This window comes from Coturnix japonica, unplaced genomic scaffold (assembly GCF_054131305.1).
Source record: "Coturnix japonica strain WE unplaced genomic scaffold, WE-NBRP24 Scf040, whole genome shotgun sequence".
In the NCBI taxonomy this organism is placed as follows: Eukaryota; Metazoa; Chordata; class Aves; order Galliformes; family Phasianidae; genus Coturnix; species Coturnix japonica.
In genome coordinates, this window is record NW_028188943.1 from 3563215 (window position 1) to 3591148 (window position 27934).

The 27934-nt window shown below is 44.9% G+C and overlaps 1 protein-coding gene across 1 annotated transcript; it reads right to left on the reverse strand.

The window, feature by feature from the left end:
* Positions 1–1642: 1642 nt before the first annotated feature.
* LOC146753033 (kinesin-like protein KIF20B) lies at positions 1643–8677 on the reverse strand. Its single transcript, XM_085531072.1, has 7 exons — positions 7120–8677; positions 6829–6912; positions 5157–5243; positions 4918–5034; positions 4587–4725; positions 3098–3282; positions 1643–1714 (listed from the first exon to the last, which is right to left on the reverse strand). The coding sequence occupies exons 4-7, from the start codon at positions 4966–4968 to the stop codon at positions 1643–1645; spliced, it is 447 nt and encodes a 148-aa protein (XP_085387198.1). The 5' UTR covers positions 4969–5034; positions 5157–5243; positions 6829–6912; positions 7120–8677.
* Between the last annotated feature and the right edge of the window lie 19257 nt (positions 8678–27934).

Consider the following 27934-nt stretch of genomic DNA (forward strand, 5'->3'; position numbering starts at 1 on the left):
GCCATAAACAATATTTTCATTCATCCCTCTTCCCCACACTATGTTACACTCAATGTTAGTGAAAGTTTCCCACCTTCAGCTGGAGCAAGTATTTAGCTTTGTGCTTGCAAAACTCCGGTGTTTCTGTCCCAGTTTAAAAAGTCTGAAAGCTTCTTTAGAATCAGAAATCTGAACCCACTGCAAACCTTTCAAAAGAAGGAAAAGTGATTTTTGCAAGCTTCATTAGCAAAAGAGAAAGTGAACAAGAAATAAGGTATACAAACTAAGAACATTTAGTTAAGACAATAAAATACTTCATTAACTCTGCCTCAAACATATGACAAGCTGATGGCAGATAAGACTAAGATTCTTCCTCCCACAGAAAAGGGCAAGGTATAGTATAGCACAACAGTTTATCCTACCAGTATACTAAAGTATGCTCCATCCAAATTAAGCAAGCAGCCTTAGTACTGAAAGTACAAAAGCTAAGTTCTTAAACTACAGAAGCCCAAAGTTTGTATTCATTGGTGCAGAAGTCAATCTGAGAAGTTTTTTGTTTTAGCTTGTAGTTTTTATTGGGGATGGGTTATCTGGATTTTGTCTGCATTATAACGACTGTATGGCTCTCATTTTCAAGGATGATGAAGGCAGTGGAGTTCACACAGGCTTTATGGGCAAAGTACAGGAATAAGGAGAATACTGTTGAAGATGCAGATACGTACATGTAGCTTGTTGCCTTCACATTCAAGCAGACACTTCTAGAGCTACACTGAACACATTTAAGAGTTTTCTATCTCAGAAGAAATGTTGTTACACTATTCCATGACAAGCTTGGCAGTTTGCAAAGTATTCTAGTTACCTTTTACATAAGAATATCCCTTGGTGTCTTGAGCAAAGCAAAGTGTCCTTTTTTTTCTGTCATTTGATAAAGGAGCCAGTAAATCATAAAAACATTAATTGTAAATCTCAAAAAATGAAACCCAGAGAACTTCACAAAATCATCTATAGATAATCTGTTAAGTTGGTCTGATCCTTCTGAGAGATTTTCTGCACCTGCAAAGTAGAAAATATTACAAGTCAATGTAGAGACAGTAAAACTAGCTGCATTTAAAAATAAGTAATAGTTAAGCTTACAGCTTAAAACTTTTCCCAGAACATAAACACAGAGAATCCCCACCTCTCATACAAACACCAAGTATCTGGAAGTCAAGACGCTTGCCCTACACATTTGCAAAGACACACCTGCTATAAAGCTTGCTTTTTCACTTCCAAAACCCAATCTAACATCTATAGTTGGGTTAGAAATATTCAGAACTCTTCAGTCTTTACAATATAGAGAACTGAACTAGTAAGGACACTTCGTTCTGACTTTTTAGGGAAAAAAAAGTATTTAGTGAGTTCTTAAGTGCCCTAAAGGCCTGTCGGAAAACCACTAGGGATCTTATCAGAAATCATACTCTTTTTCTTTGTTTTACTTTCACCTCATAAAACCAGGTTATGATAGATGTCCCAGTAGTCTCCTAGCCATTTTATTCCTTCTGTTTTCTGCCCAGATGTCCTGCCCATTATTCCATTCTGTTACAAATAAAAGCTAAATAATCCTTTTATTATCAGCATTAGCCAAAAAAGCCAGTCGTTGACCTTACAGAAGCTTTTCTAATTGCTACTGTTTAATATAAAACATACCCTTAGAATCAGCTGGGGATTTGTCATTAGTGCTGTTGTGATGGTCTACCTACGAAAGAAAACAGAGACTTTAGGATTTATTATTGATGTACAGCACCAATACACCACTGGTTGCTTTTATTTATTTATTTATTTATTTATTTTAAAAGCAGCTGTATTGCTCTACCACAAAACAATACAGTATAGTTCCAAGGTGCCAACACAAAAATCCTGGCTACACATTTTGACTGGTTTCACCTTACTACTCATTTCTGACAATTCCTTTACTATAAGATCTGATGCACTTCAGCTTCCTGATTCAGAAAGAAAAAGAACAAATAGGGAGAGAATCCCCAACAGGAAAAGGAGTTATTTAATAAGATGATTTTCAATAGCCCATTTATAACCTGCATTTTACCCTTCATGAATCTTGGACTCCTGAAATATTTTTCTTATTGGGATTTTCTTAATTCAGGACTTCCATATCCTATGGCTTATTAGGTCAACTCTCAGAAAAGGAAGTTAAGGTAGAATACTTGATCACTTAATGTAGATAAGCAGCTTATTATTTCTTAACTCAGGCTATCAAAGTGTTACACAAATGAAGTTATGACTAAATTTTGTAAATATAATATTTTTAAGTAGTTTGGTCATAGAAAATACAGAATAGCTCCCAACATGTAGATCTCATGATGTTCATAGATGTATACTCAGTTCCCAGGCTTCAGGTTGTGTTGCTTTTTTATACAGCACAAAAGTAGAAAGAAATTCTCATCTACTGAAGAGGAGGAATCTCACCTACCAGATACAGTATGCTTAGAAGTAAAACTTTTAACATAGAAGTTTTCATCTACATGACACTCACCCAGATCTGGCTTTGTATAGTCAGCAAAGCTTGTACCTACTCAGCTTATAAGGTCAAGTATTTTACCTAGGAACACGGGTCTTGAAACTAGAGGAGGCACCTATATCGCACGATCACATCTTAACTCTCTAATGGAGTAGGATGAGATCAGCATATAGCTATCCACTGCATTTTCTTTCCACATACTCACTAAACCTAGAACAGTTTTACACATCTTTGGTTCATGTAGAAAACAGGTGTTGTTTTTCCCCGAAATACTTAAAGATCATTGGAGCCAGACTTCATACTCAGCTGTGCTCTTGAAATAATTCAGAAGGAATTTTACTGCCACCTGCCTTTCACACTGTGAAGTCCACACTTAACCAACTCATCAGTAAGATCAAGTTAACATATTCCACAACTAAAATACCCCAGTGCGGTGTAGCACACCACTAATAAGATGCTTCATTCTTTTTCAGCAGGAACAGAAAGACAAATAGAAAACTGTGTGTAAATACAGAACCCTCTTTCATTACAGAATGGAAAGGATAACACTGAACTATCACAAGATGCATGTACTCATCATTTCTTTATAAAGTAGTTTCCTACCTCTTTTGTCAGATGAAGCAACGAATTTTTAAGAGCAATTTCTTCTCTCACTTTGTCATTAGTGAGTTTTACGTAATCTCTCCACCGAATAGGTTTCAGATCCATTTTTGTGGATAGCCTTCCTCCAACAGTTTTAAACAACATATCCATCGTCCTTGGCAAAATACCAACATCATCTTCTGTCCCTGTAAGCAATACACAAAAGAAGGGCCAGGTTACTATTGTAAGCAACATATAAACATAAATGAAGACAAAGATAACTGATTCTAATCTCAAAGTATACACAAAGAATTTAGAGGCCAGTTACAGTCTGAAGCAATGTTTGCAGTGTTACTAGACTGTTCCCTGAAAAATACTGGCTTTAAGCAACAGCTCACATCCCATTCCCTAGACATTACAGGGCATCACTTTAAAACAGCCAGAATATTCTGCATAAGCTTAGCCTTAAGAAGAAAAAATAACCCACAGCAAACTCCCACATTTAACAGACGTGCAGATTTTCAACTGTTTACCAGGCTCCCTTCCCGCTCTGAAACATCCCTGAAATAACAACCAGAGTGATGTCTCTGCTACAACATTCTGTTCGTCCCACAAACCCTATTTATAAATATCTACAAGTCTCATAAAAACTGTTAAAGTAACTCAGCTCCTTTCCCATTGCCTTTTCTTGCAGCACACAACTACCTCCACATCTTGCCTACTTCACGCCTTAGTTTTTCCACTGTCACTAAATACCAAGCAAGCTTCAGTGTTTTAAAGTCAGTCATGAACACAAGAGAGGACAATACGCAGAAGAATTTCTATAGTGCTGTATGGAAGGTGCATAGAAAGATAATTTTTGAACATACTACCCTGTTGATTCTTAATATTTAAGTCCTAAAAAGGTATTACTGTGGGAAAGTCTTCAGCTCCACGCATATAAAACTATTGGAAATACATAGTAACAGAACACTAAATAACAGAAATAAGGGGAATTTGTTTCCTGTGAACCCAATCGTTTCATTTGTTATGACAATATTAAACATAAAAAACAACTGCTCCCAGCCAGAAAGGACATTGATGTATTATTTCTGTACTACTAAAGCTCAGGGAACACAATCTTCTATGCTGCTGTTATTACTAAAATCAGAAATTTGAAAAAAGATTGAAATACCTTGATCAAATGTTTCAGAATGTTTAATTTCTGCCTACAATAAATCAAACAAACTCAGACATACTTTGCCTTCAAATAAAGAACAGCATTTAAGATGCACGCATTTATAGTAGGAACAAAAACCAAAGCTATTGTAGTGTAGACTGTCTTACACACTTGTAAATTTAGTAATATTTGTTATGGAAGAAGACGACTTTTCAAGGCTACTAGTATTCAAAAGAAGGCAACGTACAAGGCCTGTTGAGTAACTAGGTAAGAAGTCATAACATCTCTCTCTTCTAGAAGTAGTTCTCACTTTAAGAAATTAATTCAAGGAAAAAGCATTTCTGCTCATACCTTGGAATGTGTAAGTTTTCCCAGCATTTGTAACGCCATACGTAAAAACAAGGCGATTACATCCTTCTAAGAACTCTTTCACTGGTTGCTTCACAGTACCTTCAAAGAATTCTTCTTGAGTTGCTTCAGGTCCAAACACCTGAATGTTACCAAGAAGCTGGTTAATCTCTTTATTTTGTTTAAGCAATATTTAGGTACTTGTAAGGAGTCAGATACACGTTGATAATTCTAAAGACAGTTAAGAAAAACTTGTTTGCTTTATATGAAGTAACAGAAGACAAGCAACTTTTTCCACAAATAACTTAATATCATTTAAAGACAATTAATTTACCCGTGAAAAGGTGAACTTCTGTGTTGTCTGTCCTAAAGTTTTATTGCTCATTCTTCCCAATGAGCTCTTAGGGGACTTCAGTATGATGCTTGTTGAGTCCTCAAGTGAAACACATCCCTATTACAAGGAAGCACAAGTAATGCAGGCATGAAAAAAGTTTTAAAAGGTCATCTTACAGGAAAGAAAACATATATACTTTAAGGGTTGTTTTTTTGTTTATGATTAAATAAATGCCTTACCTGCGATCCATTTGCTCTCTCCCGTGCCGTAAAGGGTTTAATACGCAGGCAAACTTGTATGCGTCCCCTAGGCTCCAAACTAGACCTCTAAAATTAAAGAGCTGGAAGTTAGAAATCTGACTAGATCCTCTGTTTGATGATTAGCACATTAAAGCAGTATTATTTTCATCATCCTATTGTAACAGACTCATTTGTTAACACAGGAAGTAATAATATTTTACTGTTTTCACAAGTGCTTTGGACCCTGCTAAACTTCTTTGTCAGAGCCTAGAATTTCAGAACAAGTACTACTGCAACACACTCCTGTACTGCATTCAGGCCAACTATGAACAAAAGTACTCCATTATTGTGCTTCTGAGACAATGTTAGCTTCATCCACTGATACCGGTGCTCCTCATAAGGTATCAAAGCAACACCACACATCTTGGTCTAGTCTATGTACAGTCTAAAAGCATAGTGAAGATGATTTTCATCTCCTCTGTAAGATTCTAATGCTTCTTATAAAGAAAAGAATTAAGTTTATTTATTTTTGGAGAAACAAGCTGCCTTTGTGGTCCTGAGGGCCCCTTTTTGTCACCTGTTGGGCATAGCAAGAGAGCTTTTCTTGTACAAATCTATGCCTTGTGTACCTTTCTCGATCCCAAAACCTAGAGTTGTGGTGCAGACACTGGATGCTGACCAGAGCAGTAAAAGAACAGAAGAGGGGAAAAGCAGATACAGGTAAGACACCTAAAAGAAAGGAAAAGAGCAGAAGAGAAGGAAGGATACGGTTAAGAACAAAGGACAGAAGATGGAAAGTGCTATAGAGGATTGGACTGGACATGAGCAGATCAGAGCTACACCAAGGTGTGGCTTCTCCCTGTGTCCCTGTCCACCACTGGCAACATCCCCCAATGACAGGGATGATGCTGCCCCAGCAGCTGATAGGGTTGTGGTCTGGGGTTACGTTCTATGCAGAGCCTCCAGAACCTGCTACAGACCTCCAGTTCCCTGACACTTCTTTTTTTCAGGTGTCTGCACACAAGGAACAGGTGTTCTCTATGCCCTGCATGCTGGTAATTAGTGTGGGCAATTACTGTGTGGGAATTGGGGGAAGGAAATTCAGGGGTGGGATAGTGAGGAGGAATTGGAGGGGGCTGGGAAATTGTTTGGGTGGGATTGTAGAGATCAGATATGACTGCTAGGATGGGGGATATTTGGTTGGAAATACTGTCATTTCTATTACTCATTGCTTTGTATGATAAGTTATTAAATGCTTTATGTTCCCTCTGCTACATCTCTGCTTGCAGTCATTTGTGCAGTGACAAAGGTCCTCAGCTCTACATGCCCACCTCCAAGGTAGGATGGAGCACCACAGATGGCAGTGTTCCACAGCTGCCACCAGCAGCCCCAGCTCATCCCTCCACACCTGAGGTGTGAGTGGCTGTGAGAGGAATGTCTCTGTGGAAGTGCAGCTCATTCCTCCCCTCTGATGGGGGCAGAAGGCATCTGCATTTCCCTCATGGCTCTTATTTCCTGTGTTACTGTGGGAAATGAGCTGAGCCACTGTGCCTCCCTACTATGGCAAGCTCTGCAGCTCTGCCACTGTCTTTAGACTCAGCTGTTCCTGTGTGTAATGCTCCACACTTGGACCCTGCAGAGCCCAAAGGCCTCCTTGGCTGCTGTTACTCACCTGGACATTGAGGGTGCTGGGTCTCCACTCTGTACCTGCTTCCAGGTGTCACTTGCAAGACACTGCGATTCCACCTGGTTGGAACTGCAGTCAACAAACACAAATGTGAAAGAAATAAGAAAGGATTCTTTCATTTCACAGGCTTTCATCTCCATTGAAAGATGTTCTGCTGTGCAGCACAGCTGGGAGCATTTCATATGTGCAAAAAAGGGGGATAGGCCCTGGCTGTGCCGGGCCCCCTTCCGGCCCAGGCCCCAAAGCAGCCCCGACTGTGCTGGGTTCCCCTCTCACCTGGGCCCTGCAGTGGCCTCAGCTGTGCCTGGTCCCCCTCTGCTCTGGGCCCTGAGCTGGCCCCAGCTGTGCCTGGTCCTCCTCCATCCTGGGCCCCAAGGCCCTGCCTCTGCCTGCTCCCCCTCTGCTCTGGGCCCTGAGCTGGCCCTAACTGTGCCAGGCCCCCCTCTGGCACAGGCCCTGCCTCAAGCCCCGCCCCCTGTGGGCAGCAGTGCTAGTGCCTGTTGGTTTTGCTCTCTTCCCTCTCCTTTCCCTGTTCTCTTCACAAATGCATTCAGATCCCCCAGGATGACGTGCACTGACACTGCTGCCTTCTTCCTGCACAAACTTTCTGGGCAGCTCAGCTTTTTCTACAGAGCAGCGTGCCTTTGGAAGTGCTTGGAGGATGTAAACTAACAGCAAGAGAACACTGAGCTCTTCTGGGTCTTCCTAGGCATGGCAAAGAGACAGGAGAGTGTGCTCAGCCTCGAGTGGTTGCTTGTATGCAGAAATCACAGTTGTCAACATCTGTGCTGTTTTGCTGTAGGCAGTAGTGTGTGACAAGAAGCCTACAATTATCAATTTAGCGAACGTAATTAATTGTAACAGTTCCCCTTTCTTCTTCCCTCGACACTTGGGTTATAGAGTTCTCCTATGCTATGTGCTGGTGTAATACCTCTGAGCCACAGCACTGTTTGTCTAGCAAAGTTCATGGCAACAGGCTTTGGCCAACCTCAGAGCTACGTAGATGATGAGAAGATATCCGATGATAGGAGAGAAAATGAACAAGCTCCAAGGTAAGTGTTGTTTTTTCCTTCTAGTCAGCACGCCATCGCTAAATCTTCCATGCTGTGACTTTTATCGTGACAGTGATGATCCCTTAACCTCACACCTTTAGCACAGCACTTTCTGTGGAGATTCCCACCAGTGACAAAGTATTAGTGCTGCTTTTCTGCCTGTTTCTTTTTTGTCTGTATTTTCCAGAATGTGGGTATTTCTAAATAGGGCTGCATGAAGGGGTGCGTGTGTGATGGAAGAGTGAAGGAAGTCCACTGCAGATCTGTGCTTACTGCAGAAATGGCACCATGCTGTAGCAGCAAAAAGGCAAGTGGTAGGAACTACACTTGAATAGTGGAAGTTGGTGGTTGGCTGCGCTCAAATCTTCCTCCCAGGAGATGCTCTTCAAGTATTGCTTGTTCCTTTCTGCCAGAAGCTGACACAAGCGGTCTTCCAGCCAAGCGCAGCCTTGCGGAAAGTCTGGGGAGGACTGCAGCCTGTGACGTGGCACCCAGGAGAGGTACAGATGCACAACAGGCATCAGGGTTTGATTCAATGTCTTTCTAGTTAGGCTTTCTGTCCATTCTTTCTTCATACTCCTTTTGCTGCGTGTTGCTTGAGGTCTTCATCCCTGGGATTTACAATTACCTTCCCTGTCCAGATTTGAAATGCAAACCCACCCTTCAGCTAAGATCCTAAGATCCGCTACTGTGAACACGCAAGATGAGATTTCCTAGTATTGTGGCCCATTTTGCTACAGAAATTAGCCTTGGTCACTCTTTAAATCTTACTGCTTCTCCTTTCTTGATTATAACAGATGTATGCCTGGAGCTAAATGGAAACATCTATGCGAAAGTGGTGCAGGAAGTGCTTTCAGAGAAAGCTCATCTTCAGGCTGGAGGGCTTCCTGTAACAGCAGGTCCCAGCTTTGTCTCCAAGACCCTGGCTGGGTGTAAACGCAAGGGTTTGGACAAAGAGAAACAGACTGCAGCGGAGTTGCCTGCTACCAAAAGAGCCAGAGGCCAGAACAGAGACAGTGTGCTGGCCCCAGCAGCACACCCTGGGCCTGCCCCAGCACTGAGCTCCAAGCAAAGAGGTAAGAAGGTGCTGCGGTACCATCCTGGTGAAGTGCAACACATTGAGTTTGCTTAGGGCTTGCTTTTTCCTGCTCTGTAGAGGGGATAAGAGTTGAAGGCTACAAAGTCCAAAGGCAGTGAGGTGCCAGAATACCTAAATGCATCTCTTTCTGTTAATTTCACAGTGGTCTTCTGTATGTCCCCCTGGAAATGTCTGAGAGGCTTCCTAGTCCCATTTGCTTTGTCATTGGACTGCCATTTGTTTTCACAGCACCCATGTTTCTGCAGTTTTGCTGTAAACAAAATGAATTCATTGGTATTCTTGCTTTATAGAAAGAAGACAACGACAAAAAGAAAGGAGAAGGGAATTGAAAAAGGCTTCTCAGAGAGCTGCACATATAGAGGTGAGTCCTTGGTGAACACAGACACGCATTCTCTTGTTGGTCTCAGTGCCTCCATCTGTCAGATATGAAAGAGATGGTAAAATCCTGAGGGAAGCAATGGAATAGAAAAGCAGCCAGCTGTGTGTTTGAGGAAATGACACTGTCAGTGAGAGCTGCCATGGGGAGCTTGGACGCCTTCCTCTGGCTTGAGAAGGATGTGGTTGGTAACAGCCAGAAGGTTTTGCTGTGATAAAGAAGCTTGCCATGTTGGGCACTGCAGCCTTTGAAACAGCCTTTCCACGACAGAGCATAGGCAGTGTGTCCTGGGAAGTAGTGTCAGTGACCTGAATGAAAGGAACATGCTGTTCCACACGGGGCCATTCTGGATGTTTACTGGTCAGAGTTTCTTCATGAGATCTCCCTAGATTGTTTCTGTCCGACTTCTACGCTTGCTTTGTTTCTTTCCAGTTCTCTGCAGCGATGAACAGCCTTGCAGAGATGATGCAGAAGCTGCAGCTGAAAGACTGAGAGGAGAAACATCACAAGGCAGCGGCTGCAGTGCGCGGTGTTTCAGTTGCTGCCCAACTCAGTACTTGTAGTTTGATTGCAGTCAATCAATAAACCATCACAATTAGAGATTCACAAAGAGCGCACGGCCTGATTTGTCCAGTGACACTCCATGAGCTGCTGCATGACTTTTGGTCCAGAGTTGCATCTACCATCTTCAGTCCACTATGCATCTTTGGCCCACCACAGCCCATCCCAGCACTGTTCTTCCTTTGCACACCCATGTGCCCACACAACACTGCATGCCCTTGTACTGATAATTGCTGCTATTCCTTCCCAGATTCAAGACTCTGCACTTGCTTTTGTTAAACCACTTCTTGTTTATTAGTGCCCAGCTCTCCAGTCTGTCCAGGTCTTGCTGAATGGCAGCACAGACTTCAGGTGTGTCAGCCATTCCTCCCAGCTTTGTATCATAGGTGTACTTACTGAGCGTGGACACTATCCCCTCATCAAGGTCATCAGTGAAGATACTGAACAAGACCAGACACATCAACAAACCCCGGGGAACACAGGTCTATAACTGGACTCTGTGCTGGTGATCAAAACCCTCTGAGCTCGGCTAGTCAGACAGTTCTCAGCCCAGCTTACCATCCACTCATCTATCCCACACTTTCTCAGCTTTGTTACCAGGATGTCATGTGAGACAGTATCAAAAGCCTTGCTGAAGTCAAGGTAGATGACATGCACTGCTCTCCCCACATCTACCCAGCTGGTGATGCCATCACAGAAGGCTGCAGGGTTGGCTGAGCATGACATTTCCCCGGTGAATCCAAGCTGTCTACTGCTGGTAAACTTCTTCCCTTCCAGTTGCCTGGAGATGGCATCCAGACCAAGCTGTTCCACCACCTTTCCAGGGAGAGGTGAGACTGACTGCCCTGCAGTTTACCGGATCCTCCTCCTTGCCCTTTCTGAAGACTGCAGTGTCACAGGCTCTCCTCCAGTTTTCAGGCACTTCTCCAAGACCTGTCAAAGATGATAAAGAGTTTGACAATCACCTCTGCCAGCTCCCTCCACACATGTGGATGCATCCCATCAGAGTCCATGGATTGTGCACGCTGATCCCAACCAGATGCTCTCAGATCACCCCCTCCTCACCCAGAGGGAAGCTCTCCATTTCTCAAGCTCTCTCTCTTCCCTCCAGGGCCCAGGAGTCCCAAGGGGCAGTCACTGAAGTGAAAACCAAAGTAAAGAAGGTGTTCAACATCTTCACCATCTCAGCATCACCCATTTCCAGAACACCCCCCTTCCCTATTTCCTTCTCTTAGGGATGCACCAATCCTGAGCTCCGAAGAAGCGCTATTTAAATGCTGCCCAGCTCTCATGGCCCCCTTACCTTTGAGCACTCTAGCCTGTGAAGATACCTCCAAGTAGGCAACAGCAAAAACTCAAAGTAGGCTCTCTGGAAGTCCAGGGCCAAATTAGTTCTAGGCACATTGTTACCTCCACAGGTTAGCTGGGTGCCTGGCACTGACCCCTTCCAATCCAGTACTTTCGACCCCCAGTTGCTGGCTCCAGGGGGTGTCTCTACTGCAGTTCTGGCTGAGGACTTTGCCCGAGGAGACAAATCACGCTGCTTTTGAAACTCCCAAGTTTCAGGATTTCCTGCTTGTTTCAACACGCCAGGGAAACACGTGGGTGGCATGAGTTGGGCAGCAGGGTGCTGGCTGCAAGCACACAGAGACAGCAACTGCAGCCATCAGCACAGTCTGAGCCTGCCTGCAAGACCTTGCACACAGACCTCAGTGCCACGACTCCCCTAACTGAACATAGTAACCTGGAAATCCAACCCAAATGGAAATGTCCTTAGAGTGCCATCACCCTGCACTCCACGCACTTCATCGTGTCCCAGAAACCAGAATCAAACCACACAGACCCTGACAATCACAGCTATGTCTGTTCTTCCCTAAAGAATCAAAGCTGCAGCAGGCCAGAAGTTTCAAGGAAGAAGAAGCGGCTCTTTTAACCATTTCCTGAGCAGTTTCTGAGGCTGTACATGCAGTTTGATCACAGCCCGGCTGAGTCCTGGTCACACCCCGCTCCCTCTGACAACTAAGGGAATCAGCACAACGAAAAGCACAGAAGTGATAATGCAAACAAGACGAGAAGATATTTGCTGAGTCTGGATCCTCAAACGCATTTCAGCTGGGAAAAAGGACAGAGATGCCCACCTTGTAAATTTGGGTCACCTCCTCCCAGATGCACCGCCACATCACCATTGTGAGAAACTCAAGTTTGGAGTTGTGCCAGATGTTCTCAGGTAAGTTTTGGACTGTTTTGTGTTTGCTTGAGACAGCTGCGTTCCCAACCAGTTCTGGAGAGTCCCTGCACAAGTCCATCCCTTGAACACATGGCAGGTGCTCAAAGACCAGCTCTGAAAGAAAGCAAAGTTGGTGTGTAATTTGTGGTGGAGCTTGCAGAGCTTAACAGCCAAATTAGAGCGACAGCAAAGTTGGAGGACAACTGGCAGAGCAATTGCTTTACCAGCTTTTCTGAAGTGTATTTTGACCTTAACAAAGTGTATGGGAAACTACTGATCACAGCCTGAACATCTGATTGACCACCTGAGGCAAGCAATGAGTCAGCTGCAGGAGCACAGGTGAAGGTAATTCAGCTGTGCTACTGGAAGGGGTGGAGCTTGGCTCCAACTCTCCCAGATCTCATGTAAGGGCTGACCAGCACTAAGGCAGGATTTCTTTCTCTGGTGCTTTTTTATTTGGACTTTACTGTGGACCTTCAGTGTTGGTGAGCATTTTCCCTTTATCCTTCTATCATATTAATCATTTGTATAAAGCATCTGTATACCCTGTGTTTACATTTACATTACATTACCTATTGGCTGTCTAAGTGTTCAGTTGTATAACTATACACACAGGGTCAAAACTAAAACAAGGCGTGTTTTATGTCTGCTCTTAGCAGCTTGGAAGGAACCAGGCTAGACCTTGTGGTAGGGCATTCTGTGCTGGGAAGTCAGCAGCACTGTGCGCGTACAGCTGTTTATGCCAGGTGAGGCTGTGTGCACACGGTGTGTGGGGGCAAATGCTGCATTGGGAACATATTAGCATGAAGCACAGAAATACATGCTCAGAGGTACTATGGGGCATGCTGGGTTTGATTGTTTCAAGACGTGAAATTAGAAGGCTGAACAGACATCATGTGCTTCTAGTTTGGAGAGGGGATTTTAATAAATGTATTTGAAGTTCTACAGAAACTTGGTTTTACAGCAGGCAGTGTCACATTAGTCCAGTTTTTTTCCTATCTTCCCGAGGATAATATCACCAGATTAAATTGCTGGTACACCTCGATTCTCTGAGTTTTAAGAGCTTATGCTGTAGTTAAAAGTTGCTTTCAGACTTCCAAAGTGGGTCACCAGCACACGTACTGGCACTGTGAAAGCACACAAGACACAGCTGTTTGCTCTAAAACATTTATGATTACACAAGAAAGATAAAGCAATTGTAACTACTCACTGCCAATGTAGGAATGAAGTGATGAAGCAAGCTTCCCAAATATGTGGGCACTGCAAGCTGGAATAATCCACTAATGGATTATTCCATTAGACCACTAATGGTCTTCTAATGCAATTCCTTCTAGATTTGGTTTTCCATGTTCTGGGTGAAGGCAATAAACAATTAACAGTAACTGCTGGCAAATTCTTGTTTGAAGACTGCATTAGAAGAGTCTGCCTTATAAATACCAGACTGCTGCACACTGGTTCCTGCTGCATGAACAGGCAGGAATGGGAATCAGCAGAGCACACAGTCCGGCACATGGGGAAAAACCAGTAAGAACCAAACAAGGTAACACTTGATTTGGATTTGTTGAGATAGCTTCTATTTCTTTTCTTCAACAGGGTGCTAGTTTGAAATTGTTCTGTGACCAGAAGGAATACACTGGGCAAAGAAACTTCTGATTAGCTTGGAAACCATCAGGGAGAACAAAAATGTTCCTGAACTGACTGATCCTCTCTACAAGCATTTCCATCATGTGGACATTCAGGTGCAGGTGGATTGCAGTGGAGGGTGTTATATGACAATATACAAGCTTTTGGTTGTGGATAGACCCAGAAGATGGCTAAGCACCATGCCATACTGTACAGAACACCCCTTTGGCCAGCGTAAACCAGCTGTCCTAATTCTGTTCTTTCCCAGCTCCTTGGATCCTTTCCTGAGAACAGCTTTGTCTGTGCACAACATGCTTAGCAGGAGCTATAAACATTGGTGTGTTATCAGCATTGCTTTTCTCCTAGAACCAACACATTGCACCATACCTGACAAGCTGAAGAAAGCAGGTCTGTCCCAGCTGGAAATGAGCCACATTTACATTGCTTGGGCTTTTTGTTGTGTTTGTTTATTTATTTTGTAGTTGTTGTTGTTGGGTTTCTTTTGGGTTGTGCTAACGATGAGATTTGGTAGTATCAGAATGTATCTGGTGAAGGGGGAAACAGTATTTGTTGAGAACTTCTCTTAGTTGTAGAACTGTATCTGCTTGGATGACACTGACCTCCCTGAGCACCGACTTTCTTCCAGAAGTATTTTCTTGTCTTAGAGGAAAATGAGCGATGTTGTTAACTTTCTCCTACCCGATTCCTTCCTGGCTGTTGGCATGCACCAGCTGTTCCAAGTATCAGTGTGTACGTTAGGTATAACTTGTTTTTCACTTTGCTTGTAGGTCTTTCAGGTTGCAGCCTATGAAGAAGAGGCACGTATAGCACTTGCAGTGCTGGATGCAGTTGAAGGCAAAACTGATGATGCTTTCCTAGCATTTGAAGCTATGAAGAATGTGGTTCACACTGGAATCTTGCCGAGGTTGGTTCCTAGCTTGCATTACCCCAAATGCTTTTTGTTATTTGCATTGCAGCTGATTCTCATTAATCTAAATACTGTTGCTTAGCTTTGGCAAAGAAAGGCAGATGAGTTTGTGAATGATGGTGTGTTGGCAGAAGCACAAGAAGTGCACAAACCCTGTCTTCAAAGAAAGCACTGCCTAATGAAGATCATTGCTGAATGCTCCTCAGATCTGTCAGTAGCTGACAAAGTCATTCTTGCTCTACAGCTTGTTTGGAGAGATGCGGTGGTGTTGCTTACAGCTACACTGTGGCACTGTTTCATGCCAAAGCCCAAATCCAGCTATGTGGGAAACACAGTAATGGCCCTCTCTTACTGAATGTGCTGCAAGTTTCAAAGCCAGCCGTAATACTGCACAAGAGAAATGTGGATCTGTCTTTGCTAAAAAGGCAGGAAGGTCAATGGGACTGTATAATCTGTTTGGTGAGAAAAAATCATGCTGCCTCCTAATGCACTGCCTGCCGGAATCCAAGCAAAACTAATACCAGAGCTTCTCTTCAGCGATTCTCCTTTAAACTTGAGCAAGTAGATGCTCCAAAGACCACTCAGAATTACTCGAAAATGTCTTTTTCTTTAGCTGTTCTGTATACCTAGTCCAAAATGAAGCAAGTGATGAATACTGTTGATCCTGTCAGAATCCTAATTCACAATGTCAACCTAGTCTGCTAGTATCTGTTGTTCAGGTGCGTAATTACATGCGTTTCAAATATCTAATACCTATAATATTTGTTATGCACCTGTCTGTTACATTTCAGAGACTGAGAGCAGTGTTCTGGTTGTCTCAGGAGCATGCAACTAAAGGATGACTTCTTGAACAGTAAAAGTTTCAGTAACAGCGACCATGGTAATAGACTGACGTTAGTTGGTAAGAAGCACAGACTTCCCCCAAGTAGTTTGAAACCAGTCCTCTTCAGTTGCTGGTTAATTTTTTCTGGGATGCCAAACCCTCACAGTTACTCAGTGATTCAGTAGTACACATTGCTGCAGACAGCTCAGCTCAGAAATAAGGGCACTGTGGGGTTAGTGTTGCTGTTCTGAAGTAATTCAGTCTTCACGTTTGGCTCAATTTCTGTCCAAAGCTGAGATGACGACTGTGCCATCAGACAATCCTCCATCTGATGGTGCTATAATTGCTGATGAACCAGCACCTATCCCAGAGCAGAGAGCTCGTGCTGGCTTTCTCAATGCACCTTCAATGTTCTTCTGTTATAAGAATAAGCCTGGATACGTACCTGAAGAAGGTGATGGTAAGGAGAGGCCAAGTTGATTTTTGTGTTGCCTTTTTTGTGGGGAAAGGACATTTGGAACCAACAGATGCTGATACAGTTTGGACTGATGGGCAGCAATACTGCTGCCTCCTTCCTTTTGGGCGAGGATCGTGCGTCTCCCTTCCCAAATCTGTCTTGTGGCTCTCTTAATAAAATTACCAACACGCTATTTTTTCTGGAAACACAAAACCTACGCCAGACCTCTAGGCTGAAAAGCTGTCAATAGTGTAATAAGGCACCTGTACACAAATAGGAATGGGAAGCTTGCTTGCTGACGCATAAAGCTCTTAACACTTATGCAGAAGTTTTTTGTATGCTTGCTGGGCTTGTAAGTCTGAAGGGCGTAACAGACTTAGACTTCTCTGTGTTTGGAACATCACTGAGTAAAAAAGAAGCCTTTACAAAAGCTTTGGTCACAAAATTCATAGGATTATTCTCACACCTCTGAGACGTGACTATTTTCACTCTGTGAGGAATAAAACACGCAGCAGAAGAAACACTCTCTGGCTCCTCTCACTGCACCTCAGGTCTTTTCAAACACTGGAAGGGAGACACAGTTCTTACATTTCTCTGGGAGAGAAAGGAGTCACAGCTGTTTCCAAACCTGGATCCAGCTTCAGCTACTAAAACTCCAACCGTATTTGAATTAACTGATTTCAGAGAGAGATTTCAGAGGCAAACAGTACATCATTTTATGGAGTGATACTACTTCAAAGGTATAGCAGTCAACAACCTTTTTTTTTTTTTTTTTTTTTTTTTTTTTTTTTTTTTTTAATAGTGCCAAATTGGCATTAAGTGAAAATTGAACAGGTTTTGGAGCTATTTCAACATTTTCCCCTTGATTTTTGCAGCTCCATGGAAGAGAAGAAGCTCTGATGGAGCAAGAAGCCTCTCTAGATAATCTAAAAGAGGTGCGGTAATGTAAGGACGCTTATTGCTTTACTTGCCCTTTCACTTGGTGGTCATTATCTGAAGCCATGCTGTGTTTATCAGCTTTAATGCTTCTTTCTTTAATGTACTTGAAACACGGAAATGGAAGTTTATCGGATCCTTTTAACACTAAAATGCAACTTGGCTTGTAATTGTTTCTAAAATGATCTGGTTCATCCTGTTTGGAATGTGATATTTCTACAGCAGAAGGATGCAGAAGTGAAAAGGCTTGAAATGCTGCTGAAGGAAATTGCCGAATGTCAGGACGACCTTGAGGAAGCAAATGAATCCATAAGAAATCCGTCGAGAGGAATTATTTCCTATGATCAGTAACTCTCCAAGTCTGAGTTAACACTGCTGGTTGTCTGAACGGGATGTCTGCAAAGCTGATGACTTGGTTTTTCTGTGACAGGAAGGGTGTGAATGCAGTCAATTACTTTCCCTCTCTCTGTTTCTGAGTTCTTGAGGCATTTGTGCAGTGTGGTCTCTACTGTTCTGTCACTTGTTTACAAGAAGAGAAAGGGTAAAGCAGTTGTTGGTTTAATCACTCTGCTGCTCAGGAACTTCGTCAAAGGATTTCGGAGTATTGTTTACCAAAAAAATCGAGTTTTCTGTACACAGATATTTGAGTATTTTTCTTTTATTTCAGGTAAATGACGGGATTCTAGGGAAGAAGTAGTCAAATCAATAGATAAGGACAGCAGAAGCTTGTTTCATCTATCTTGAAGGTAAGGTGTTTTCTTATCTGGATAAGATTCCTTTGTAGGTCAGAAGAAAAACAGAATTCCTTGTTCTGTTTTGTTGTAGTGTAAATATCAGTTTATAGTGGCAGAGATGCGTAAGGATACTGGTGAAGTGGCACAACAGATGACACCTTTCATGCAGGAGGAAGTGAGGGCAGCATCAGGAAGGGATCAAGTAAGAGTTGGGCAAGGTGGGAAATTCACTCAAAAGCCATTCAGCAATGGAACATTCTCTGCATACCTGTTGAAATAAGGAAACTTTTCTAATTTCATTTGTTTCATGAGTTAATTAGTTGGAGAAAGAATAGATTCTATGAGGGGGAAGTGGGCAGAGAAAATAAAGCTTGCTGCTAGGACCATCTTTTGAATTTTATGGGGTGTCTGTATGTACTTCTTATTTGTTTGACCTATCATGCATCATTCAGTGGATAATGGGCAGAACTGATGTGCTCTGGCGCATGCCCATCTGCTCAGGTTTTGGCTTGGAAGATCATCAAGTTGAAAGCTGAAATAGCTGATGATGTGACTATATTACACCTACCACCAAATTCTGAAGTTGATGGGCTCCTGACTGCTCTTAAGGATTGGATCTCAGACGAGCACCTGAGCAAACTCCAAAGAGGAGAAGAAAGCAAGGATGGTCAGAAGCCTCAGTCTGCTGGAAGAACCCACATCCAGGAGAAGGTAGAGGGACTGGAATTTGCTCTGCTTCATGTGTTTTCAGATTCACGTATGTATTGATTGATTTTGAGAATGGGTAAAGTCAGCCTGTTTAGTGTAGACTTTGGATAGAGCAATGAAAGCCAAACAACAGTTACTAATGCAGTACTAATCCCAGCAGTCAAATGGAATGGGTGATTTGCCACTTGTAAAATAGAGCCATCATTTTGAAGGGAAAGTGTCATGTCCAGTCTCAGCTTGCAAGTTTCAGCCTTTTATTACCTGTATGTGTAACACTGTACATAACTGATTTTTTATTATTTTTTTTTCTACAGAGATGCTCAAACCCAATTGAAAATACTTTAATGTCTCTGTTGGATCTTGAAGTTTCAGTGAATGACTTATGACAGATCATACTATGTGAGACTGAAAGCCTTTCCTTCCATCTCTCCAGGGGCACCAAGGCATGGAAATCAATGTGGTGTTCAGGAGTTCTACTTGTACTGCTTTCCTTCATTCTCTGAAGGGTTTGTAGGCACTGGTGTTGGTCTTGTGGTTGAGCTCACACGATGAATCTCCGCTTTGCATGCAAACCTGTGTAAAGCTTAAAAATCTGCCTAGGGTGTGATAATTCTTTGACCTCTACAGGACCTGATGAGTGAGTGTTTGCAAATACAGTCTGACAAAGTTGTGTGTTTTGTATGTGAAGTACAAATAGAAAGGGGATATTTTCAGGGTGTACATAGGATGGAAGCTCGGCTGTCTTTGAAAAATTCATAATGCAGAGATGGAAAAATACAGCAAGAAGAAACCACTTCTCATGAGCTGAACTTTCCCAAGATCATGTTTGATGTTTTTGCACTGTGTATCAAAACACACTTTTACATACACATGCGATCGCTGTTGCAGCAGAGTCTGAGCATCTCAGGAAATATGTTTTCATCAGCGTGTTTAGCAGACTATGAGGTAGGGAAGGAAACAGGTTTTTGTTCACTGTATGTGTGAGGTGAGCTGAGATTAATGGCAAAGTGTGACAAAGCAGCACGGGGATTTTGGCTTTGTGCTCTGCCAAATGTCTCACAGACTCAATTGCTGTTTCTCTTGCCAATGAGGAGCTATTTGAAATGATCACGCTGTAAAGTTGGGTTCTGAAGTAATATTTCTGTACAGTTTATGATGAAAATGAGCATTGCTGGACCTCACCTGAATGGAGATCTGAAGGTTCAAGTTGAGATCTGTAAATGCTTTTGCTGCACGTGACTTCGGGCATCTGCACAGGACAGCGTAGGCAGCACTGACTGAAACGGGGTTTCCTCTGGAACCAGAGGCAGCTCCATATACCGTCAGAGTATCATGGGCCCTCACTTCCCAGTCTCTTTGTGCAGTCAGTGTTGATAATGCCCTGTGCTGATGGTGTTCAGTCTCTTTTGTAACACAAGTAGTATCCTCTGTACAGAGTCTGCTGTGATACGCGGTCAAACCTTTTGCTGCTTCACATTTAATCCTTAGGGGAACAGAGTTGACTGGAATTCCACGTGTTTTCATGTTTACAGATATTAGATGGGTCCCATGGCTCATTTCCCACTCGGTTAGGAATTTGGAAGCACCGTGGAGGAGTTACATGCAAATCACAATCAGTTGGACTAAAAGGGGTGACAGAAGGGGTCAGAGGGATGGTGTCACTGTGCAGGGAGCACCAGAAAGCCAGGATGAGCTGTGAAAACTCTGAACCCAACTGTGAAGTCTAACAGATCCAAGGACTGATATCAGTCACAACACACAACCACAACAAACCATTTAGATGTTCTGCTTCTGCCTTTGTAACTCTATGGACAGACAGACCGCACAGATGTGTGGTGCTCATGGGTACGTCTCAGCAAACCAGTGGTGGAGGAGCACATTTGGCTGCAACATCCATCCTGCTTCCCTCGAGATGTTGGTCTCCAGCAGGTGACGCTGTGATTCAACTTTTGCCACCCGAGGAACTTTTTCCTGTGCGCTTTAATTTCCTCTGCTCCAGGTGATCAGTGCTATTGCAAGAGACCGAGAGAGATTTCTCATCAGGAAATTAAGGACATTAGATTGGTTCCCTTGATCTACATTCTTTGCAGTGCAGAACTAATGAATGGCTGCATGAAATAGACGCAGTGAAAGCTAAATGACAGCTTTGGATGGAGAAGAACGGGAGTGGCTGCTGTCCTGAAAGTCATGGCTCTTATTCAGGTGCATGAGCCCTTTCCTCCTCTAATAACAGAGGCTTCCCAGATGCTGAAGCCTGCATGGTCTGAAACGACCCAGTTTGTAACTTCTTTACTTTCTGAAGGAAGATACCGGAAAGGTTTTGTATTTTCTTTGGTGTGGAAGACCTTCCTTTTGGGATGCCAGTGTGTGTCCCTCTTGTTTCGTCACCTAAATATATCCAGTAAGGGTCTGTTTTCTGGTGCTCCTGATGGATTCTATCAGATGCGCACAGAATCTGGTATGTTGGGATACAGTTTTATTTTAAACAGAGATATCAAGTTGTGCTGAAAACAAGTGAGGCAAACAGAAATACCAAACATAAAGCAGTGTGATTCTTCTCTAGGAATGCCCTAATCTGTCACCAGCATTCATTTGTATTGTGTCAGCAACCCCAGCTCTGAGTTACGAGAGGTGAATGGCAGAAACAGTTACTTGGAGTTCTTTTCTTCCTTCCAACTTCTTTTTCTGGCCATACGGTTAGCATGGTTTTACTCCTTGCAGAGTAGGCACAGTAATTACGAAACAGACAACTCTGCACAGGAAACCTCAGCAGGACTGATGGTATCGGGCACGGCTTGGAAGAAGAATTCCACGCCCGGTGCATTGAGCAGTAGTCATTTTGAAATGCTAGATGACTTGGTTTGAAAGTGTTGTTAAGGCAGAAGTCTGGAAGTCCAAATGCACATTGTCTGTCACTCAACTGTAAATGTGTTTGGCTTGAATTGCCCTGTGGAGCCCTCACTGGCTTGCACAAAACCGAGTGTCACCAGCCAAGCAGGACAGTGAAAAGGCACATGCACAGCTCATCAGTTTCCCTTCCCAGCAGATGCTGGTTCAGTGCAGAGCTCACAGAGTGACCTCAGCCTGCAGCTCAGCAGTTCTCACCTACATCAATGCTCTCAGCTCACTGGGCTCACCTGAGCTGAGAACTGACAACTCACCTGACAGTGCAGCTGACTTGTGGAATCAAACTCCATAACCACCAAGTAGTTATAAAGCAGGTATGTTTAATTAGTGATGCGCACACACCCTGGTGCAAGGGGGAGAGCTCCACCTCACTTGCACACCGTCAGGAGAAAGCGTGCTACAGATGTAGGCTGAACTAATACATCAGTAGTTGGCAGGAATTGGGATACATATTCATGACATTCCTCAGACCCCATTAGCACGCAGTCCCTCCCCCGCTGTGTGTGCATAGTGAGTCGTGGGGGTGGTGGTGGGATGAAGGCTCATCATCTTCCTCGCTGTAAACTTTCAACCCTGCAAAAGGGGCACCCCCCAAACTGGTTCCAGTTTGCCCTGTGGACATCCAGTCACCTCACTGTACTTGGGCTGTTGCATCCTTATCTTTATGGCCTTCACCCCCTTGTTATACCACACCCAGTGTCTGCACTCCCCATTCTTCTTTTACCAGACTACCTTCCCCCCCCCCCCCAGTCCCAGTTTCTGTGACAGTTTCTTTCTCTCCCTCACTGTGGGGCCCTTCTCTCATCCTTCACATCAGGTAGATCAAGCAGCAAGATTTGAGGTGATTCAAATAGATTTGGACTGGCAGAACAAGGTTGAATTGTTTCTTTCCCAATGGGCCAGTGAGACCTCAGGCCATCAAGGAAGAGGCATGGCATATAAGTGTGGTGGAGACCGAGGGGTGGGCTTAACTATGGATGCTATTGCACAGGTTATTCATGACTGACACATGTGTGCCATGTTTAAGCAAGAGGATGAAACCTCTCTGGGGGGAAGGGTGATGGCAGAAGGACAAATATGGGGAGGCGTGGCAGGTTGATTATATCACCTTGCCACAATCTCACAATGGTGTTATGCGCTTGCCATGGTGGAGGCAACCACTGGGTGGCTTGAAACATACGCAGTACCCCATGCTACCGCCCGAAACACCATACTGGGTGTTGAGAAACAAGTCCTGTGTCGACATGGCACCCCAGAAAGAATTGAATATCATAATGGGTCTCCTTTTAAATATTCCCTTATAAATACTTGGGCCAAAGATCATGGCATTGAGTGGGTTTATCGTATCCCCTACCATGCACCAGCCTCTGGTAAGGTTGAATGATACCATGGGTTGTTGAAAGCTATGTTGAAAGCAATGGGTGGTGGAACATTTCAGCACTGGGAGAAGCATTGGGCAGAAGCCACTTGGTTGGTCAATACTAGAGGATCTGTCAATTGTGATGGTCCTAGCCAATCCATCCCCCTGCATACTGCAGAGGGAGATAAGGTCCCTGTAGTGCATGTAAAGAACATGTTGGGAAAAGCAGTTTGGGTCCTTCCAGCCTCTGGAAAGGGCAAACCTCTCCGTGGAACTGCTTTTGCCCAGGGAGCTGTGTGCACTCAGTGGGTGCTGGAGAAACACAGGGACGTCCAGTGTGTACCACAAGGGAATTTGATGCTGGGGGAGTGCAGTCAGTGATTTCATGTATATATACGTATATAGGTGTGTGTATACGTAACACATGTTAATTATTGTTTCTTCCTATACAGCTAACCAGTTGAGGTAAAAGAAGCTCAGCAACTCCTCTCTTTGGATCATGGAATCTCCTTTAAAATAAGGGGCTTTGGAAGCTGATCTGTGACCCCAAATCCCCCCAAATGACCTCAAAAGACCCCAAATGACCCATAAATTACCCTAAAGCCATGGCCATGATAAAGCTGAGAAAACCAACACAGGAATGTGACACGCCAATGGGTTCTGTTCCCTTTATTGCGGGGCTGGGTGCATGGGGATTGCTGCATCAACCCACACACCCAGACAAACAGTGACTACCCACTGATAGGCATAACCTATCCGTGGTCATTCATTCCATTGATAGGCATAGCCTATCCGTGGTCATTCGTTCCATTGATAGGCATAGCCTATCCGTGGTCATTCATTCCATTGATAGGCATAGCCTATCCGTGGTCATTCATATCATTGATAGGCATAGCCTATCTGTGGTCATTCATTCCATTGATAGGCATAGCCTATCTGTGGTCATTCATTCCAAGAACATGGGCAGAAATTCCAAGCATTAATTAACAATTCTGATGGTGGTGGGATGAATGCTAATAGCCATTCTTGCTGTAAATGCCCAACCCTTTAAAGGGGGCTGCCTAGGGCGGTTCCCGCTGATGTTACATCCACTTGAGGCATCTGTTCTGCCATCTTATCTTCAACACCAGCACATTTCTACTTTCTAATCTTCCCTTGACAGCAAACTCTGTGGCCAACTCCCAGTTCTGTTCCTGAGCTGATATTAACGCCAGCCCTTTGTCCTTCGGGCTGTATCTGCCCAAGTTGTGCAAGAGGCTATCCGCAAAACGTAAAACAGCTGCTCTCATGATTCACAACCCTAAACCTGACCCAAACGCTATCCCAAACACTAGACCAAACCCTAACCCTAATCGAACGCCTAAGCCTAAAACAAACCCAACATAGACACAAATCCAAACCCCAAACCTAAAACCAAACCTCCAGAACCCAAACCCCAAACCTAAAACAAACCTAAAGAACCCAAAGCCAACATAGACACAAAACCAAACCCCAAACTTAAAAACAACCCTCAAGAACCCAAACCCAAAAGAGACACAAAACCAAACCCCAAACATAAAAACAACCTTAAAGAACCCAAACCCAACAGAGACACAAACCCAAACCCCAAACCTAAAAGTAACCTAAAGAACCCAAACCCAACAGAGACACAAACCCAAACCCCAAACTGAAAACCAACTCCCAAGAACCCAAAACAAAAGAGACACAAACACAGACCCCAAACCTAAAAGTAAACCTAAATGGCCCAAACCCAACATAGACGCAAACTCAGACCCCAAACCTAAAACAAACCTCAAGAACCCAAACACAACAGAGACACAAACCCAAACCCCGAACCTAAAACAAACCTAAAGAACCCAAACCCAACAGAGACACCAACACAAACCCCAAACATAAAAACAACCCTAAAGAACCCAAACACAACAGAGACACAAACCCAAACCCCAAACCTAAAACCAACCTTAAAGAACCCAAACCCAACATAGACACAAACTCAAACCCCAAACCTAAAACGAACCCTCACCAACACAAACCAACAGAGACACAAACACAGACCCCAAACGTAAAAGTAAACCTAAATGACCCAAACCCAACAGAGACACAAACCCAAACCCAAACCTAAAAGTAACCCTAAATGACCCAAACACAACATAGACACAAACCCAAACCCCAAACCTAAAACCAACCCTCAAAAACCCAAACCAACAGAGACGCAAACACAGACCCCAAACCTAAAAGTAAACCTAAATGACCCAAACCCAACAGAGACACAAACCCAAACCCCAAACCTAAAAACAACCTAAAGAACCCAAACCCAACATAGACACAAACCCAAACCGCAAACCTAAAAACAACCCTCAAGAACCAAAACCCAAAAGAGACACAAACCCAAACCCAAACCTAAAAGTAACCCTAAATGACCCAAACACAACATAGACACAAACCCAAACCCCAAATCTAAAACCAACCCTCAAGAACCCAAACCAACAGAGACGCAAACACAGACCCCAAACCTAAAAGTAAACCTAAATGACCCAAACCCAACAGAGACACAAACCCAAACCCCAAACCTAAAAACAACCTAAAGAACCCAAACCCAACATAGACACAAACCCAAACCCCAAACCTAAAAACAACCCTCAAGAACCAAAACCCAAAAGAGACACAAACCCAAACCCCAAACCTAAAAGTAACCCTAAATGACCCAAACACAACATAGACACAAAACCAAACCCCAAACATAAAAACAACCCTCAAGAACCCAAACAAACAGAGACACAAACACAGACCCCAAACCTAGAAGTAACCCTAAATGACCCAAACACAACATAGACACAAACCCAAACTCCAAACCTAAAAACAACCCTCAAGAACCCAAACCCAACATAGACACAAACCCAAACCTCAAACCTAGAACCAACCCTAAAGAACACAAAGAACCACTCCTTGCTTCTTTGATCCTCCAGGACCCTTCCAAACCAACCTGTTCTGTATTTCTTCAGATCTCCACGGACTCTTCCAACACAAACCCTCCTTGCAGTTCTAAGATTGTCAAGGATCCTCCCCCACAAACCCTTCTATACTTCCATTTTCATTAAGGAACACCTCCGTCCACACCATCCTACAGTCCTCTGACCTTCCAGCACCCTTCCAACACAAGCCGGTTCTTTGATCCTCAAGGAGCCTCCATCCCAAACACAAACCATTCTCTGGTTCTTAATGACCTTCAGGGACTCTTCCAGCACAAACCATGCTCTGTTTCTGTGACATTCAAGGTGACATCACAATGACACGCTGACCTCATAGAAGCCCTGCCGGGGTGGGGTAGGGGCAGTGGGTCAGCGCCAAACCTGCCGGCCCCATTCTGCAGGCGGTGCAGGTCTTGCAAGGAGCTGTGCAAGTGGTGCAGCAATGCGGGCCCAGTTTGCCAGTGGAACATTAACAGCGCTGCAGCGCGTGGAGCTGCTGCAGGAGCTGGAGCAGGTGAGCACTGAATGGACGGGCACAGAAGGGCCAAGCTGCCGGCTGAAGGGCACCCTGCCCATGGCATGGCAGCAGAGGGCCGGGGGACAACGCTGCTCCTTTCCCCTCCCACAGGCTCATGAGCGGATCATGGAGAACCGCACGGCCATGGCCAGGGAGTGTTTGTTGAAGGTGAGGAGATGCTGCTGTGTGGTGTGGGGTTTGAGAAGTCCCCTCGTTTGGGTCTGCAGCTCCAGCTCTGCAGGTCCTGCTTGCCCCGATGGAGGAGGCAGGAGGGGACGAAGCCCCATGGGAGCACCGGTGCCCTGACGGCCGCTGCTCTTCTCCTTTCCCACAGAATGCCCAGCAAATAAGGGCTGAAAGGACGGCTGCCCGTAAAGAGGAGCTGGAGCAGGTAGGGGGCAGTGAGGGTTCGTCCTCACCGCTCAGCATCCTCACGCCTCTGGCTGTGCAGGAGGACCTCAGTCCCAATCCCTCGGGTCCATGGGACCCAACGCAGCCACCCCTCATGGCACATGCGTTGTCTTGCAGGAGAAGCAGCTCATTGCCCAGCTGGAGGAGCAGCTGAAGGCTCAGACAATGGAGATCGAGGTAGGGTGGTGGGTTGAGGGGAGGGGTGGGGTCTGCCCACCCCCATGTTGTGGACCTGGAGCTCATGTTTTTTTCTTCCAGGTGCTGCGCAGGGAGAAACAGCGCCTGCGAGAGGAGCGGGAGGAGCTGGAGCTGGAGGGTGCCTGGTGAGTGGGATCCTGCACCCCACGCCTGCACACGGGGGTCTCTGACACACCTGGGGCAGCAATGGGACTGCAGTGCTGCTGGGGATGGGGCTCTGGTTCCTGCACGGTGTGTCAGAGCAGCCCCATCCCAGCCCTGGGGGGTGGGCATACAGTGTTCGGGAGCCCCCTGTGGTGATAGACTCCAACCAAGCCTTGTTGCCCACAGGCAGCAGCATCAGATGGAGATGGAGGTGGAGCGTGAGCCTGGGGCTGTGCTGCCGGAGCTGGTGGAAGTACAGCTGGTAAGGAGCAGAACACACAGCACCCTCATCCCATCCAACAGGGGTCTCCCCATCTAACAGTGGTCTCCCCATGCAATGGGGTCTCCTTGAGGACAGGGCTCCTTACAGCACTGTTGTGCTGCTGGGCTCCCGAGTCCTGCATGATCCCCCTGCTGTGCAGCAGACCCTGACCTCCGTCTCTGCCCCATCTTCACCTACAGGAGAAGAAGGAGCGGGCGAGGAGACGTGGGTTCTCCTTCTGGATGCAGTGAGTATCCCCTCATTGCTCTTTGCCAACAGCAGCTGGGTTCCCATCAATGTGCTAATGGCCTGGACCCCTCTGCAGCCCCTTTGGCACCATATGGGGCTGTGTTGCCATGGGGCAGGGACGCCTCATTCCCGACCCTCTTTCACCCCACAGGACCATCTGCCTCATCTTCGTCTGCCTCCAGCTGCTGCTCATTGCTGTGCTGGGCTCTGCCCTATTTTATGCCCAGCACTATGACCAGGAGCTGCTCTATCGGCTCCTGCTGCGGGTGCTGCCCCAGCCAATGTACGCTTCCGTGGCGTACTTTGCAAGCAGGACCCTGCGTGTGGTCTGTGATGGGCTGCTGCCCATCTGACCACCCAGCTCAGTAACCCCTCCCAGCTCGGGGCTGCGTGCTGGGGCACGGGACAGGGCTCTGTCCCCATGGAAGGGGCCTCTCCTGTGCTCCTGCCCCCAGGCACAGCAGTGGGGCAGTGCTGGCAGGCGGCTGAGTGCCACCACGTTGGACTTGTTGGAAATCAGTCTGGACTGTCATCGGGAGTCGCTGTCAAA